At 44.3% G+C, this 17,017-nt stretch overlaps 1 protein-coding gene across 1 annotated transcript; it reads right to left on the reverse strand.

Moving 5' to 3' along the window:
- Positions 1–390: 390 nt before the first annotated feature.
- LOC136017133 (alpha-fetoprotein-like) lies at positions 391–10,939 on the reverse strand. Its single transcript, XM_065685171.1, is given in 13 exon segments — positions 391–814; positions 1,317–1,540; positions 2,674–2,812; positions 3,601–3,698; positions 4,296–4,428; positions 5,119–5,333; positions 5,725–5,854; positions 6,420–6,517; positions 7,640–7,787; positions 8,328–8,530; positions 9,109–9,295; positions 9,792–9,825; positions 10,817–10,939. Coding segments are annotated over 13 exon segments (1,899 nt in total). The 5' UTR covers positions 10,902–10,939; the 3' UTR covers positions 391–609.
- Between the last annotated feature and the right edge of the window lie 6,078 nt (positions 10,940–17,017).

Genomic DNA, 17,017 nt, shown 5'->3' on the forward strand with positions numbered 1-17,017 from the left:
CAGGAGAGAGTTTTTTGGTATTTTGTCATTTAAAGCAAGGCGAAGGCTGAGAAAAACAGAGAGCCAGGCTTAAGGTTGTGGAGGGTTTAAGCTTAGTGAAGGAATACATCAGAGAGAGAGATGTGAAGTAGACAAAAGCATATTTGCTGGAGGGTGAAGAGAAGCTGAAGTAGCTCTGCAGTGTGAGGGTCAATAAGCTACAAGAACATAGCCAAGAGAAGAGGGAAACAGTGGTAGGAAAAAAACCAGGGAAAATACTTTGACCCTAAAATGTGACAAAATGCTTTCTCTCCCTACTGCTGAGGAACTTTTCAAGAGAAATTCAGTTCAGAACTAAGAATTAAGAAATTAAGAGTTCATTTCAGAACTGTTAGCCAGGGAAAGACCTTTGTCCATGTCCCTCACAGGCCCAGTCCCAGCAGCTCCCCAGAAGAACCAGGTGGAGCTGAGCTCTGTATCCATCAATTGCTGCATGTAAACACAAGACTAATTAGGTAAGTCATTTAGTGATGAATCAACTGGTGCTGATATCTACATGTGCAGGCAATCGGGTTTGCCTTTGGAAACAGAACTGCAGGAATTCTGGCTAGCCAGACTTGGTTTGGCTGTTTAAAGGAGAAATTCCTCCTCCTGTATATACTCCCTGTTTCCATCGTGAGTCAGAAGAAGCAGAAAGGACACCTCTTTGGAAAAGCATGCGTGGGGGTTGCCTCATCTGCAGCACTGCTCTCTCATGGTGGTGAAGGAAACTGTGATGGCCTTCAGCTGCTCCTGTGTGATCTGTGGCTTGTATTTGATGAGGTTGATGAGCATTCTGCAAGGAAAGCAGAGGAAGCACATGGCTTATGGTGTATTTCTCCAACCCTAGTTGTGCAAATCCCTCTGTTTCTGCCCACTTCCTTTCTACAACATTTTCACTTTTATTCCCCACAGAGATAGGTATTTGCAGTAGGGAGCAAAGACATGCCCAGTTCTCCTGGGAAATAAAATACCTGTTGAGGTTTTAGCATTGGTCCACCCCGGAGAAGCTGTGGCTGACCCATCCCTTGCAGTGTTCAAGACCAGGCTGGACAGCGCTTGGAGCAACCTGGTCTAGTAGAAGGTGCTGGGGTTGGAACTGGATGAGCTTTAAGGTCCCTTCCAACCCAAATCAGTCTGTGATTCTGTGGTTATCCATGAACTAAGTGTGCAGGTGTTGTCTGTGTTATGTACCATGCCACAGGGTCCAGGAATTTTGGGCTCACCACAGCACGAGTTAATGGACAGAGTAAGAATAAGAAACAGGAGGGTAACAGTCTAGAAGAGGCACGCCTTACTCTTGCTTCTTGTGCTGTAACTTCTCCTCCTCAGTTGTACACAAGTCTTCATTGAAAGTGAACAGCCCTGGAGTCAGTGATAAGGGCACGTAAAGCTCATCCATTTCCAGTTTCCCTATGCACGGTCTCCTGAGAGCATACGAGCTGCTGCAGCAGTGGTACACACCTGGGTTTATAGGGTCTATCAGGTGTCTTCTGCATATTTCTCCAAGAACAAGATCCAGCTTTACCAAGGGAAGTGGAAAAAAAAAAATTTTACAAATTTTTATGGTCAAAAATACACACTGCTCTTGAAGTTATAAGGAATATCACAGAGCTTAAATTAAACTTTGTAACGTAGGTGCAGCTTATTTTTGATGAATCCTGGCTTTTGTCAGTGCAATAATTTTTCAGAAGTATGTCTCTGTGGCTCAAGGGACTATGCTTTGCGCACAGAAACAATAGGATTTTGTTGTGGTTTAAGCCCAGCCGGTAACTCAGAAGCACGCAGCCACTCACTTCCCCCTTTTTCTTCCCCCCAGCCCCTGGAGGGATGGGGAGAAGAATCGAAAGAATGTAACTCCCACGGGCTGAGATAAGAGCAGTCCAGTAACTAAGGTATAACACAAATCACTGCTGCTACCACCAATGATAATATTGATAAGGGGAATAACAAAGGGGCAGAATATAAAACTAAAAGGGGAAAAGGAAAACAATAAACACAAGTGATGCTCAATACAACCACTCACCACCTGCCAGAGGATACCTAGCCCTACCCTAGCAGTGATCTGGGACTTTCTGGGTGACTTCCCATACTGGGCATGACGTGCTGTGTTATGGAATACCCCTCTGGCAAGCTTGGGTCAGGTGTCCTGTCTCTGCTTTCTTCCAGCTTCCCCTCCTCCCTGGCAGAGCATGAGGCTCAGAAAGTCCTTGGTCAGAGTAAGCGCTACTTAGCAACAGAAAAACATCAGTGTGTTACCAGCATTGTTCTCAGTCTAAAGTCAAAAACACAGCACTGCACCAGCTACTACGGAGAAAAAAAGCTGTTACAGCTGAATTGAGGACAGATTTCTTCATAAAGCACACTTGCGTGGACTTGCTGTCTTCAGCAGGGCACCTGTGTGGCAGGTCTTCTTAAGGGGATGGTGGAGAAAATGGGAGGATGGACTGAAGCTTTTTACGTAGTTGAATTCCAGCCTTAGCTTCAATGAGATGGAGTTATGCTTCCTTCAGGCATGGAAGTACACCTTCAGGTCAACTCAGCAGCTCAGTGAACATTCTTTTCACTTACCTTTATTCTTGGACCCTGCTGGCAGCAGAATTCGTGGCAGTTTCCAGAAGAAGTATGACTGAGATCCAGAGGAACAATACTCACATTTTCCTCAGCACAAGGCAGCAGCTTATCCAGGCTTAACTGGCAGCATTTGGAGTCAATTGTAGTCATCTGCTTGGTGAACTTAATCAGCTCTGCAGATGTCAGTTGAGGCATCTTCTTGGTGAAGCTCATGAGGAGCCTGAAAAGGTAATTTTTCTGAAGTCAGTGATGTTGTTTCATGAGGCAGCAGTGAGCAAGTCTCTGCCTTCTCATGTTCAAAGCTCCAGCCAAACCACAGGGAACACTCAGTAGTGCAACAGCAAGACTAAGCCTGGTGTGTAGAACATCACAAGCCTGCTTTGTTTGACATGTCTCCTTTCTCTTACCAGTTTCTTACCAGGTTTAACAAATAGAATTAACAGCGGAATGGCCAGTTACGTGTTAGTGGGCCCTTTTATGAGATGGTAGCTATGTCTTCCCATTGTTATTCATATCCCTGGGAGCACAGGGAGCTTTTCAAAGAGTAAAATTGGATTTGAGTGTCTTCTTGGCACACTAGATGGGGGCAGAAGATAAGCACAAAGAAGTTTACTTGTTTTTTCTTTTTAAGAACTGTGCTTATTAACCACTGCGGCCAGGAAAGCCTTAAGTGATGTAACACGCAGAAGGAGCCCATCAGGCTTGTTGGAAGCCTCTAATTCCAGAGTCTTTTAAAGATCAAACACTCACAGGAGGGCAAAAAGCTCAGTGTGTCTCCCCAGAGCAGGCCAGCTGAATTCTAACTCTATGCAAGCAGCTTAAAGGTTTCATTAAGATTGCATACGTACTGTGTTAGGCATGTGCTTGTTAACATGCAAATCAGGCCCAAAGTTCCTGCAGGAGGCTTGTGCCTGCATGTTGTGTTTGAGCACAGTGTATGGTTCAGCTACTCTGGATTTGCTCTGCCTTCTGTAGTTAGAGTAATGCAAGCATGTAAAAAAGTCTCACTCATTTTGGAAATAGTAATCTCCTTTCTCCCTGTAAATGTCACAGCTCGTCTTCATCACACTTTCAGTTTCGTAAATATGTTTCTTCAGTTCCTCCTCCTGAAAAGCGTAAGGTAATTTGAGGAGTTATTGAGGCAGGGGGAAAGCAGAATGCCCCACTCCCTCCAGATAAAGCCTGGATTATCTGTAACTACTTCTTACCTCCTATATGCCACCCGTTTTTAATTCCATAGGAAGCCTTTGTTTATCTGAAACCTCTATAGACTGCCTGAATGTGATACTTGTCCTCCTTCAACCACCTTGAAATATTTAATGTTGTAGGACTGATGGAAGGCTGGGTCTCAGACACAGGACACCTCCTAATTTGAGAGGTTTACAATGCCCATGTTTTTGCCTGTGACAATAACTGTAAGTGCTCTTTATATTTGGAAGAGAGCAACTGGCACTGCTGGAGCACGCAGTGTAGAGCAGAAACCTTAGCTCTAAGCCTTTTCCCAGCATCTCTGCCTATCCATGTGAAATTACTTCACAAGTGTTGATTGCAAAGGCTCTGTTGATGTTTTTTCCATAGTGAGGCCTTGTAACATGTGCTGTTTGTCACAGCAGATGTGGCTCAAGGCCTGGAGCAGGCCAGTCATATGGTCATATATCTATTTGAATCCATCAGTACAGGGTGTGCAGCCTGACAGCACCCACCCCTCTGCTGCAGCAGTCCTCTGGAGCTCCGGGCTTGCAGCACTCGTGCAGTAGGTCCTCATATCCTTTACCAGTTCTTAAAAGCATTTGGGCAGAAAACTCGGGGTGTCTCCTGGAATATTCATACAGAAACCTGCAATATGTGGGAGTACCAGGAATTAGAGATGAGCCAAAAGAGATGGCTAATGATCATGAAATAACTTGCAGTAATAGACCCAGTTCTCAGCAGACACTGAAAAGATGAGCTCTGCTGCAGCAGTTGCTCTACACAGCAGTTTGAACCCAATCAGTTTTTATAACTAGACCTGATTTATGTTATGTGAAGTAATTCTCTCTCTTTGGGACTTGATTTTGTGTCTGTTGCAGCATGGAGCATTTGTGCCTACATTTACTACAGGTAGGATCAGGGCTTCATTGCACAAAGGGACATGTCTAGAAGAGAAACCAACTGATCCCGTTTGAGTCGAGGCATGAGTCTGTCTTAAGTGTTTTGAATTCAACACTGAAGAGTGTATCAAAGCTGTTGCTGGCAGCTGAAATCAGAACTGATTGCTCCTACATTTCACAGGCATTTCTTCAATTTTGCCTCTGAAATAACCGTTGTGCTCTGCTCTGCCTTTGCAGAATGTGTTTGCTCTGCATTCACACCTTCTAGGGGTGAGTGGTGGTTTACTAAGATCAACTTGCTCAATATCCCAAGCCTACACGCTCCCAGAGCAGACAAATCTGAGGGTGATGAGCTGAACTTTTATGCCCAAAGTGTCATCTTGTGACCCAAGTGTTGACACAAGAAAATAGAAGAGCTGAGGAAGACCGAAGTTACCTGGCTAAGGGTTTATCCTTTTCCTGGGCAAAATGTTCACATATTCCCTTGTCCTCTATAAACCCCCTGAAGTGGGGGGACAGGTCTGCAGGTTTGTCATTGTTTTCTGTATTAACTATGCATTCACTTCTTTGTAACAGAGGCTTTTCACAGCACTGCTTTATTTTGCTTGATAGGATGTCTTGTTTGGTGCAGACGTAGTGCAGAAGCTCTTCCTGTAAAGCAGAAAAAGAATGAAGGAAATTTTGCCAGATTTTGGTCTTTGTAGGGTTTTTTGATGAGTGTTTTTATCTGCATTTTCCAGATGGAGGAGGTGACTCCCAAAGAGAAGAGATGGCTACTCAAAGCTGTGCCACGCAACTCTGGTACAACAGGGAAGAAAACTCAAGCCCTGTTGGTCTATTTGGTGCAGCCCCTTGCTTGCTGTGCAAAAGGTGCTCCTGGGTTAAAAATTCAAAATTGGAAAATCAAGCAGGTTTTTAGGCTGCAGAGTTAAACTCCAGTTTCAGAGAGCACTCAGTGCAGCACAAGAGGAAGAAAAATCTGAAACCAACATAAAAATAGCATTACATTTCTGCAAACACTCAAATGTGAAATGAGGTTTACCCTATCATGCATGCAGTCCAGCACGTCTCTGCGGCAGCAGTCCTTCTGCATGCTAGCAACATCCATCACAAGTTTGCTAACAGTAACAAAATCAGCTTTGGGGAATTTTTGGCTTATCTGAGCAAGTTTCCTATAACAAAGAAAAACAGTTATTATTTCGAATCACAGTGTGAGGCTGTGATAGCTCCTCTCATTTTATTGTGCAGGGAGTATCCATACTGCCCAGGAATGGTCTCTTCCCTTCTCAAGTTAATAAATGCTCCTTGAAGGCAAGAGCTGAGATTTTCAGGTTTGTCTAAGGACCCCAGGTGACTTTCACTGTGAGATAGTGGAAGGAAATGTGGTAGGTGAGAGCAAAAAATCACAGGAGCAGCCTTGTGTCAAAACTAGGTAAAAGAGATGAGTTGTATTTTGCTCACAATCACTCCAACTTTCATTCCAGATAGCTGTGTTCCTTTCAATCTCTGGGTTTAGATTTTGAAAGGTAATGGCAGTTTTTAAGGCAACAATGAGAGCTGTCATGCCTAAACTTGTATTTCTAATCTGTCTTCCTTGTTAGATGCTCCTATCGACCTGCATATGACAAGGACACCGCTGGTATTTGAGTCACTGTGCTGTATGCAGGTGTGGAGCTGCCCACAGCTAACACACAACATCAGTGCTTTGTTTCAAAATAAGATGAACATGGGGAACACTCAGCCTTCAAGGCCCTTTCTCCAAACTTGTGCAAGATTCCACATGTGTGTTCTTGCCTTAGGCCATCTTCTTTTATTGGCTTCACCACCTTTGGTGCCTGATAGAAAGAAGATACAGGCTGTGAAAGAGGATAAAAAGACAAGACAATGCTTTACGCTAAAACTACTGCTGTGATTGTTTTTTAAACAAGGACCTTTTAATAGTAAAAGAAAAATGCTGTCCAGGCTGCAATATGAATTGTTGTGCTTGCTATTTAGTTGCTGGCATTTATTAAGTAAGTGTTCCATGCTTCTCATCCTTGTCTTCCACCGTGACACGTAGTGCGGCCTGAATTTCTGACACGGGTTATGTGTGGGGCATGTGTCTGCAGTGCAGGTACCCAGACAAGCAGGAGCTGTATCGTGGTGCTATCAGCAGGGAAACAAATCTGGCTTTTGTATGCTGTGTAGCACATCATCCTCTCTGAGCAGAGCTGGGAGCACAGTGATGCTGTCACAGGGCATGGGGATTGCCTTGGGCTCTCACTGTAAAACTTCAGCTACCCAACAACCCACATTCAGGCATTTTCATTTAGGAGTTCAAACTGTAATTCAGGAAAGCACTTGAGTCTGATTTCAGCTTGTCCTTAATTCAGAAGCTGAATTCTAATATCCGGTTGAGATGCTGAAAAGAGGGACATGGACCTGCTAAAGAGGGATGTGGACCTGCTTGAGTGAGTCCAGAGGAGGTCACAAAGCTGTTCTAAGTGTTGGAGCAGCTGTGCTCTGGAGACAGGCTGAAGGAGTTGGGCTTGTTCAGCCTGGAGAAAAGGCTCCAGGGAGACCTTATAACTGTGTTCCAATACCTAATGGGTCCTCCGGGAAATCTGGAGAGGGACTTTTTATGAGGGTGTGTAGGCAAACGACAAGGAGGAATGCCTTTAACCTGACAGAGGGGAGATTTAGAGGAGCTCTTAGGAAGAAGTTTTTCCTAAGAACTTACCTGAGAGGGTGGTGAGGCCCTAGCAGATTGCCCAGAGAAACTGTGGCCGCCCCATCCCTGGCAGTGTTTAAGGACAGGTTGGACGGGGCTTGGAGCAACCTTCTCTAGTGGAAGGTGTCCCTGCCCATGGCAGTGGTTAGAACTGGGTGAACTTTAAGGTCCCTTCTAACACAAACCGTTCTATCCTTCTATGATTCTCTGAAGAACTGGCCGCTATCTGTAGCCTGCGATGGAATACCTGTCTCTGAAAGCATTCCTCCAGGTTATAAGTGAGATCTTCAGAGCTTCTGCAGCAGTTTTTCATCATCTCGTCATACCGGATAGCGACAGAAAGGATGGTGGGGGCATAGAGGAAAGGATGCCTTCTGGCCACCTCATAAATAAAACTGAAACCCAGGGAAAAACATCTTTAGCTTCCCAGTAAGCCCCCACATGCAGGAACAGCAGTGGTATAGCTGCATCTGCCCGAAATTAAAATGGTAGCTGTTAAAAGTGATTGTTTTACTGTCATAACAGCAAGCCACATAGTGTAGTGTTTATCTTAGAAACTGCTGATGGTGTGGCCAGTTTCCTGGAAATCTCAAGTCCTGCCAGTTCTAGTTCAGAAGCAGCACAACTTCTGCTTGGCTTTTAAGGACTAAACAGAGGCTCCTGGTTTCAGATGAGGCCTTTACATGCACTACAATAATAATGCACTACCAGGGCAGATAATTTGACATATAGACCTGTATCCAAAGCAGGAGATGGCAGAACAGGCTTTGCAGAATGACCATTACAGCTGGATGAATTATGCAAATAATTCACATTAGGAAGAAGAACTAGCACAGGATTACAGAGAATCTTAGATGGAACTTGACAGCTGCATTGAAAACTGTATTTGCTGTCTGCAGGTTCATAACTGTCTTGTCAATGAGTTTATGACTCACTTTTCTGTTAACAGATGTTGATTCTGTGAATGATTTTTACAGGCAGCTTCTGCATTTGGCCTTTCAAAAGGAGAAATGAACCCTTTCGATGATTTTTTAAGAGTGAGGAAGCAGTCGTTTCTTTCAAGATCCTTTTTAGCACAGCAGTCAGTAAACCTGGGAAGATTTTCCTCCTGGCATATTGTATCAAGGAAGATCTTGTCCTATGAAAATTAGGAAAAAGTTAATTTGAGTGAGGATTCCATTTTACTCCTCTGAGCTTTGCAAGGCGGCTACTTCAAGCCAACAATCCCCAACTTGCGTAAACTGTTTCTCTCTTAACTCCTTCCTGCTTTAACTCCAGTGAAAATCAGACTGACCTCTAAACCCTGGGTGATGATTTCTTGAACTTTGGTACCTACTGTTATGCCAAGACATGCTTCCAAGTGGAATGGTTGTCAAACACTCTGACTTTATAACATTATTCAGACTCTTTTTCTTGATTACACCAGCCACAAAGACACATCTTTCTGAATATCTTTTAGTGAAACTCAGGTCATGGCTGCAGGTACAGATGCTGTGCTGTTCAGGATGGAGGGAGGAGAGGGGCTTTGTTTTCCTCCACTGGTCTTGAGGCACTTTGTAGATGGGAGCCTGGAGAACCAAAGAGTCAGTTAAGGCCAAACACACACACCCAGGGAAGTCTCCTAACATGCCTCTCTGGGAATACACACATCAGGGCTCTGACATGACAAGTCACTTCTGAAAGAAGTTGCCAGATTAGGAGGGTAAATGTGCTTACCAAGGGCTTCAGGCAGTCTGTGTTGTCCCTGGCTGCAGCAGCAGCACACCTTTTGGCAAGGTCTGTGATGTCCTCAGCCATTTTAACTGCTCTGCCAAATGTGCCTCCTTGCACGTACTGAGCAAACATGACCAGGGCCCTAGGAGAAGAACACACAGCTTTAAACCTGTTGCTGGCTACCTAAGAACTAATTCTGCAACTTTTACATGTGAGATGGTAAGAGGATTCATGTCACTGGGGCTCAGTTGGCATGAACGCGCTCTGGGCTGGCAGAACTGGTGAGCATTTGACTTGCCATAAATACTACATCAAATGCCTTCTCTTTTTTGGTATTGGAGGCTAGGAGAAAGATAATTTAGTGCCTAGGGTAGTAGAAGTGGGAGCAGCAAGGCCTGAGATGTAATTTCCCATCTGACATAGAGCACAAGGATGTGAAACTATTTGTTTCTGACCTATAATATATTAGGGTCAATATAATTTCCCTGCCTAGCACAAGTGTTGTGGGGAGGAATACACTAAAACCTGGGGGTGTTCAGCTACTTTGATGCTGCAAATGATGAAAAAAGCACCTTAAAAACACTTTTTAACCTTGCCTTAGCTATCTTAAATTGACCACTCCAGCTACTGATGAAGGATTTTCTGTGCAAAAAACATGGGATGAAATAAGGACTACAACAGCACACAAAGCTCCTCCAAAATCCACAGAGCTGCATTCTTCTGCCCATGCTATGAACTGGCTCAGAGGAAAGTATGTGTCCCATCTATGTGAAAATCCTGTGCAAATATTCTTCCTTTGCCACTGCACCTTTATTAATGGGCAAATCTAAACGGCATGATTTATTGAGGTCCTTGTTTGTTTGAGAATACACAGAAATTAATTTTAAAATAAGGGGCCTGCTCCCAAATCAAGGTGTTACTGGTTCACCCTCACATCAGTAGGGCAGAGATCACTGTAAAAAGATCAAACAAATAAAAGATATAAGCCAGCTTATCCCTCTGAGTAATGCAGGGGTGTCAACTGTGACAAAAACCTGAGAAAAATAACACAAACATCAGGTCTGCGGTACACTGTCGGGCCATTTTGTGCATTTGGACTTTATACGGGTGAAAAAAGAGCTGACTAATGAAGACAATATGTAATGGGAAAGAAGTGTCTTATTTTAGACCCCATTTTTAGGCCTTAGTGAGAAATTTGGTCTTTGTAATCTCTCTCAGGAGTCAATGAAGAGAGAGTAAGACCTCTCCAAAGGAAAACACAGAGCAACAGCATAACTTAGCTACTCTGAACAGCCACCAGAGATGGAGGCAGCATCCCTCTTGGGCCTCCTCTATCTATCTCACTTCCTGACGCACTGCAGAGGGAGCCCAGAAAACCACAGGCTTCACTTCAACAGGTTTTGGAGCACCTAAAACCAGTGGTACAACCACATTCCTGTGGATGGAATTCCCCTTCAACAGGCTTCCTCTCAGTAACCACTGGCTGTCCTGCACACTAAATAGATTCTCAGGCCTTTAAGAAACCACACATCTGAGGCTGATTACCAGTAAGTTATACAGATTGAGGTTTTGTTGTATACCTTTGACCCATAGAAAACACCAGCGTAGAACTGTCAGAGGCAAAGCAAGATACCAAATAACCATGTGTGAGAAGCTGCAGCCATCAGTATTATACAAAAAGATAGAGTAAAAACATAAAATACATTCTTACCTATGTCCTGATAACTTCCAGGCAGGGCTTTGACTATGGGAAGGCTCACCAGTAAAATCACATAAATTACGGTTCTCCAGTTCATCCTGTCAGATTTTGGCCGGGGCTTGGAGTGAGCTTGGTTCATCTGGGTAAGGCAGAAAGCAGTAATAGGAAACAGTTACTTTTATACTCTCCCAAATGATTTCTGGTTATTCAAAACCCATTTACTGTCACATATAACATTAGCCAGTTTGGAATATTCTCACAATATTTAGACATCCCATTATTTGCTCAGGAGGATGAACCCACCAGCTTGTTGCAAAGGATGGACCTTGGAGGTTCCTTTTTTTCCCCTTAAGATCTAGACAAATACACAGTTTTAACTTATCAGACTTCAAACAAGAAGTTTAAACACTCCTTGGCTTTTTACTGTGCACTCTGATCTCATCTACTTGCAAATTTGTTCAAAAGTGATTGCTGCAAAGAAGATGTCTTTGTAACACACTGTTGATGGAAAAACCCCAAATTTCAGCTTTTCATCCCTCCTTGCTGCACAAGCTGTCTCTTGCTTCCAAGGTGTCATGGTCAGAAGGCTGAACTAAGTATCCCCTACAAAATTTCTGCAGCATCAGAAAGTCTCCAAGTTTTGAAACAGAATCAACTCTCAAACAGTAAAACGAAGGTGTCCTGGGTTCAGCAGTAGCAGTCATTTTTCTCCTTCTTAGTAGCTAGTGCAGTGCTGTGTTTTGATTTTTTGGCCTGGGAAGAGAGCTGATAATGCTGATGTTTTCGGTTGCTGCTCAAATGTTTGGTCTGGCCAAGGACTTTCTGAGCCTCATGCTCTGCCAGGGAGGAGGGGAGGCCGTGAGGAAGCAGAGACAGGACACCTGACCCAAACTGACCAAAGAGGTATTCCATACCACAGCACGTCATGCCCAGGATGCAACGGGGAGTTACCTGGCAGGGCTGGGGGACTGCAGGGTTGGACGAGGTATCGGTCGGTGCTTGGCTGGGGGGGAGTGGGGCGAGTTATTGGTCGGCTGGTGCTGAGGTGTTGTGTTCTCTTCCCTTGTTATTTCCTTTATCATTATTATTACTGGTGGCAGCAGTAGTGATCTGTGTTATACCTTAGTTACTAAACTGTTCTTATCTCAACCTGTGGGAGTTGCATTCTTTTCAATTCTCCTCTCCATCCCTCTGGGTGTAGGGGGTGGACAAGAAAGGGGGGGAGTGAGTGGACGAGCTGTGTGGTTTATGGCTGGCTTTGTGGTTGGGTTTAAACCATGACAGAAGGGAATAATTCCACTTAATACAGTTATTTTACTTACTTTTGGAATAGTATGCTGTAAGTATCAGCATGACAAAAATGTCAGATTTTTGAAGACAGAATGGCCTTAGAGAGCCACAGTTATGTGTAACACAGTGGTTGGTGGGCAAGGATATGTGTATTTAGTCTGAAGGAAGGGGCAAAGACAGAGCTTTCATTTGTTTCCAGAGAAAACGGCAATGCTGCTTGTTCTGTGCTGCTGGAAGAACATGAGGGTTGCGTGCCATCACATGAGATGGTATCAAATGGAAAAGGATTCTGGGCGAGAAGATGGGAGCATGATCACCAGACCAGACCTGAAATCTAAGGGGAAACCATATCCACTGAGGATGACACAGCGCTCATGAAAGCTTTATCCGCAACTTAGCTCTGTCTTTGTGTGACTGAGCCTGTCACTGCCTGTGTTTAGCAGAGTTGCTCTTAGGCTATGGGGTGGCAGCTCTTCTGCCCTATCTGCAGAACCTTCTGCCTTTTTGGAAATAAGGAATAATTCCTTGTTTTGAAGAACAAGAAATTGTAATGAATAGATTTAAAAATAAAAGATTAGCAAAAAAAAAAAAAAAGCAGCAAAAAGGAGACTGGTTCATTTTTGCATGTTTGCTTTGTTTAGTTTTCATTGAAAACTCTGCCTGCATTCCTCCTTGTCTTCCAGCAATTGCTTTGTGGTTGTATACATGTAACTTTCCACTGGAAGCCAAAACCATTTCAGCTTTTCCATGTTATTCAGCTAGTTAATGGCAGATTCCCTAAGAAAACTCACTTGCATAGAGTATATTTGAGTCTCTCCTGCTCAAAATATTTAGCTCAAAAATCAAGAACAGTCCTCTTTGCTGACCTATGTTGGGATGATGGATGTGGTGTAACACAAACCATAATTTGTCTAGCTAAGAGGATCCTGTTCAAATTCTTTTAACTTGAAGGAACGAAAAGATTCACATATGATGTCTGGCTTCTCTCTTGCTTTTTAGTGTCTCTCCCAGGCGTTTTGCTCAGCCCCTTAGTCTGATCTGAATTGAATTTTTCCTTGAGCTCTTGTGTTGCGGAATGTTCACTATGTGGGTGTGTAAGCATGTTGGCACAGGAGATGGGATAACTTCTTGCAGTACAGGTGGGAGCATGGCCAGGCCATGCACACCTATGTGCTGCTCTAAATTGGCAACCAAGTCCTGTCCTTTGGTTCCTTTGACTCACTTGGCTGGGAATTAAACAACTTTCTTCACGGCTTTCCTGGCAGTGTTTTTCTCTCTCCCGTTGGTCTCAGGGCCTGCAAGGACACATTTGCTGTGTGGCTTGTGTGAGTGCACATGGGTGGGAAGTGCTCTGGGTACTTTGCGTGGTCTCAGTGCTGGCAGTAAGCTGACAAGTGTCCTGGGAGGACTTATCTGTGTGTGTGTTTGTACGGTAGGGGTCCATCTCGAGTGTAATTAGATCACCTCTGTAGTATGATACAGTTGTACCCTGTGAGTTGTACTGCCCAGATTTCCACCCTGCCCTGCTCCTCTGTTTCCACATAATTCCAGGACCATGTCAAAAGTAAAATGCTCTTCTATACAGTGAGGAAGAAACATTCTAGTAACTCCAGAAACTATTGCTTGCCTCAGAGGCAAGCTCTTATATAGCAAACACCTTTGATAATAAAAAAAAGAGACCACAATATAATCATAGTATGGTTTGTGTTGGAAGGGACCTTAAAACTCCTCTAGTTCCAAACCCCTGGCATGGGCATGGACACTTTCTACTAGACAAGGTCACTCAAGGCCCTATCTAACCTGGCCTTGAACACTTGTAGGGATGAAGAGATGATAATGAAATGGTTTAATTGGATATGAACTTTTTCTGCCTTAGGTGAGGATCATTTCCAGGAGAGACTCTTCCACTTTGTTTTACATGCAATGCATGTCCTTCTGGAAGTCCTGGAAGTAGCTGTTGTGCCCTAAGTGGGACAAAAGACGTAATCATTGATATTGGGTGGTCCCTGGGTATTGGGAGGGGTATCTGCAGCCTAGTATTTAGTGTGAAAGTTTTAAAGGAGTGATGTTTTATAGATGCTGCTGCATCCATGTTAGTTAGCAACACAACATGCCCTTTATTGGGAAGCAAAGTCTATATGCCAGCTAATTGTGAGAGCATAAGATGAACCTATGACATCTGGAACGAAAGAAGTCAAACTCCTCAAGCTAAAATCCTTGGTCCCTGACCCACCCTTCCCTTAACTTCCTAAGCAAAACGCTCCTACTTTTATCTATGTTCCAAATCCTACCTTGGGTTGATTGCAACTGAGCTGTACACCACAGAGTACAAAGGGTGACATTTACAATTGTCCTTGTCTTTATCTGACACCTGTAGGCATGATGGTCTAGGCAAGTGAAACACCATTGCTGAATGTCAAAACAAGTTAACTTAATACAACACAGTCACAGTTATCTTGACACAAGGCAAACTCTGGTTGCAGTGACCTGCTGACACAGCGTTTTTGAGTAAGGGAGAGAACTTACCCACAGGTAAGGAAGCAAAATGCATGTCCTTTTGTGAAGGTCCTAGTGAACTCCTCACAGCTGCTTTCTGAAAAGCACTGCTCCGAAGACATTGAGTCTTTGGACTCAATGGCTCAGTCTAGGTCTATTGGAGTTTTAGCTTTTAGAGTAAAACTTTTCCCTAGACTCTTGACTACAAGTTTTACTCTAAAAGCTAAAACTCCAATAGACCTAGACTGAGCCATTGAGTCCAAAGACTCTTGTAGTCAAGAGTCTGGCATGCCTTGTCCAGGATTTCTCTTCTCACAAAGTTGTCCTTGGTTAGGTCAGGTTTCTAATACTGGAGTTCTACTAAGATGACTTCATTTGCAGCCTGCCCCTCAGGTATAACTCTGATGGTGGCCCCACAGAGCTGTGAGACAGCTGTCAAGTCCAAATCTCCTTTTGAAGCCATCCTGCCTGGTATTTCATATCCTTTTTTGAAAGGGATGGGGATATCCCTTGGTTCAAGTCCACATAGTGGCTCTGTCTGCCTTGCACTTGCAAGCTCTTCTTCCACTCCACCATGTTTCTGTAGAGTTCTGTTTGAGACACTTTCTACTGTCAAGAACCCTGTCTCTCAGTGGAATTTTACCTTTCCTCAACAGGCCATGACTGCAGGGGGGCCATGGCTCTTATCCCGTCTTTATCTCTGCCTGACAACTTTTAGGTTGTTCATGTAACAGGTAAGGTGATATTTGAAGGTGATCTTTGAACAGCAGTTTGTGAGGCTGCTGTTATGTGCAGTGCTTTAGAAACCATTTCCTAGCATGTCTCTAATTTAGGCTATCAGGTGTGCAAGCTATAAGACTAAAAATATTTTTTGCCTGAGTGGCAAAGAGCCACCAGAGGAGCCTCAAGTCCTTGTCACGCTTGCCTGGAAAACAGCAGTGCTGCTGACTCAGCAGCTGACTTATGGAGGGCGATGCCAGGAGGGGCAGCACCACTCCTGAACGGGTAAAACACTGCCCTTGGGAGCATGGAGAACAGAGCAGGTGAGCAGAGCATGGCTGTGGCAGTCAGGGTGCTGATTGGTGTGGGCAGGTGAGCAGGTGAGCAGGCAGGCGAGCGTGTCAGTGATGTTAGATGGTAGCTGTGTAAGATGTCAGCAGGTTGACAATTTGCTCTGCATGGTGGCAGAGGTACAGGAAAAGGTGGAATGGCCAAGGAGCGTAAGGGAATTCGAGGAGGAGATTGCCTGGTAGAACCTCACTCTGCCATTCCTGATAGTATCAAGCTAGACACCCAAAACAGAAGAACTCCAGGATCCCCTACCTTCTTGCCATCAGGCTGATGGAAGGAACCTAGGAGACAAGGGAGGTTGGAAACCGGTTACTCCTCGGAGTAGACAGTGTATTATCCCCCAGCTCGTGTCATAGAATCATAGAATAGTTAGGGTTGGAAAGGACCTTAAGATCATCAAGTTCCAAACCCCTGCCATGTGCAGGGACACCTCACACTAAACCATGTCACCCAAGGCTCTGTCCAACCTGGCCTTGAACACCACCAGGGATGGAGCATTCACAACTTCCCTGGGCAACCCATTCCAGTGCCTCACCACCCTTACAGTAAAGAACTTAATATATCCAACCTGAACTTCCCCTGTTTAAGTTTTAACCTGTTACCCCTCATCCTATCACTACAGTCCCTAATGAAGAGTCTCTCTCCAGCATCCCTGTAGGCCCTCTTCAGATACTGGAAGGCTGCTCTGAGGTTCCATATCCTTTTTATGTTGAGGACACCAGAACTGCACACAAGACTCCAAGTGAGGTCTCAGGAGAGCAGAGGGGCAGGATCACCTCCTTCGACCTGCTGGTCACGATCCTTTTGATGCAGCCCAGGATACGGTTGGCTTTCTGGGCTGTGAGCACACACTGAAGCCGGCTCATGTTCATTTTCTCATCGACCAGCACCCCCAGGTCCTTCTCCACAGGGCTGCTCTGAATCTCTTCTCTGCCCAACCTGTAGCTGTGGCTGGGATTGCTCCAACCCAGGACCTTGCACTTGGCATAGTTATATGTTAACGGTTATATGGTTATGGTGATGTGCAAGAATGAAAGAGATGGGTTCCTACAAACTGTAGAAATGTGCTGGGGTGGAGAGAAATCTATTCTTTCCACATATTTTTGCTATATTGATATTCAACTCAACTCCATTCTCTTGCCACATTACTGTTTTTGGCACTGATAAATGATAAATGCAGGCCAGAAATCATATATCTATTAGTTTTATATCTCTTTGGAGCCAGCAAAATTACAAACACATTATATGCACATTTTCAGTTACTAAATCTTAATGGAACCTTTAACCTGTTTTGTATTTGGAGTTATTCAAAGTGCAGTTGAAAAGCCATAGCCCATGTGACGGCACACATAAGAA

Source organism: Lathamus discolor, chromosome 1 (assembly GCF_037157495.1).
Source record: "Lathamus discolor isolate bLatDis1 chromosome 1, bLatDis1.hap1, whole genome shotgun sequence".
Taxonomy (NCBI): Eukaryota; Metazoa; Chordata; class Aves; order Psittaciformes; family Psittacidae; genus Lathamus; species Lathamus discolor.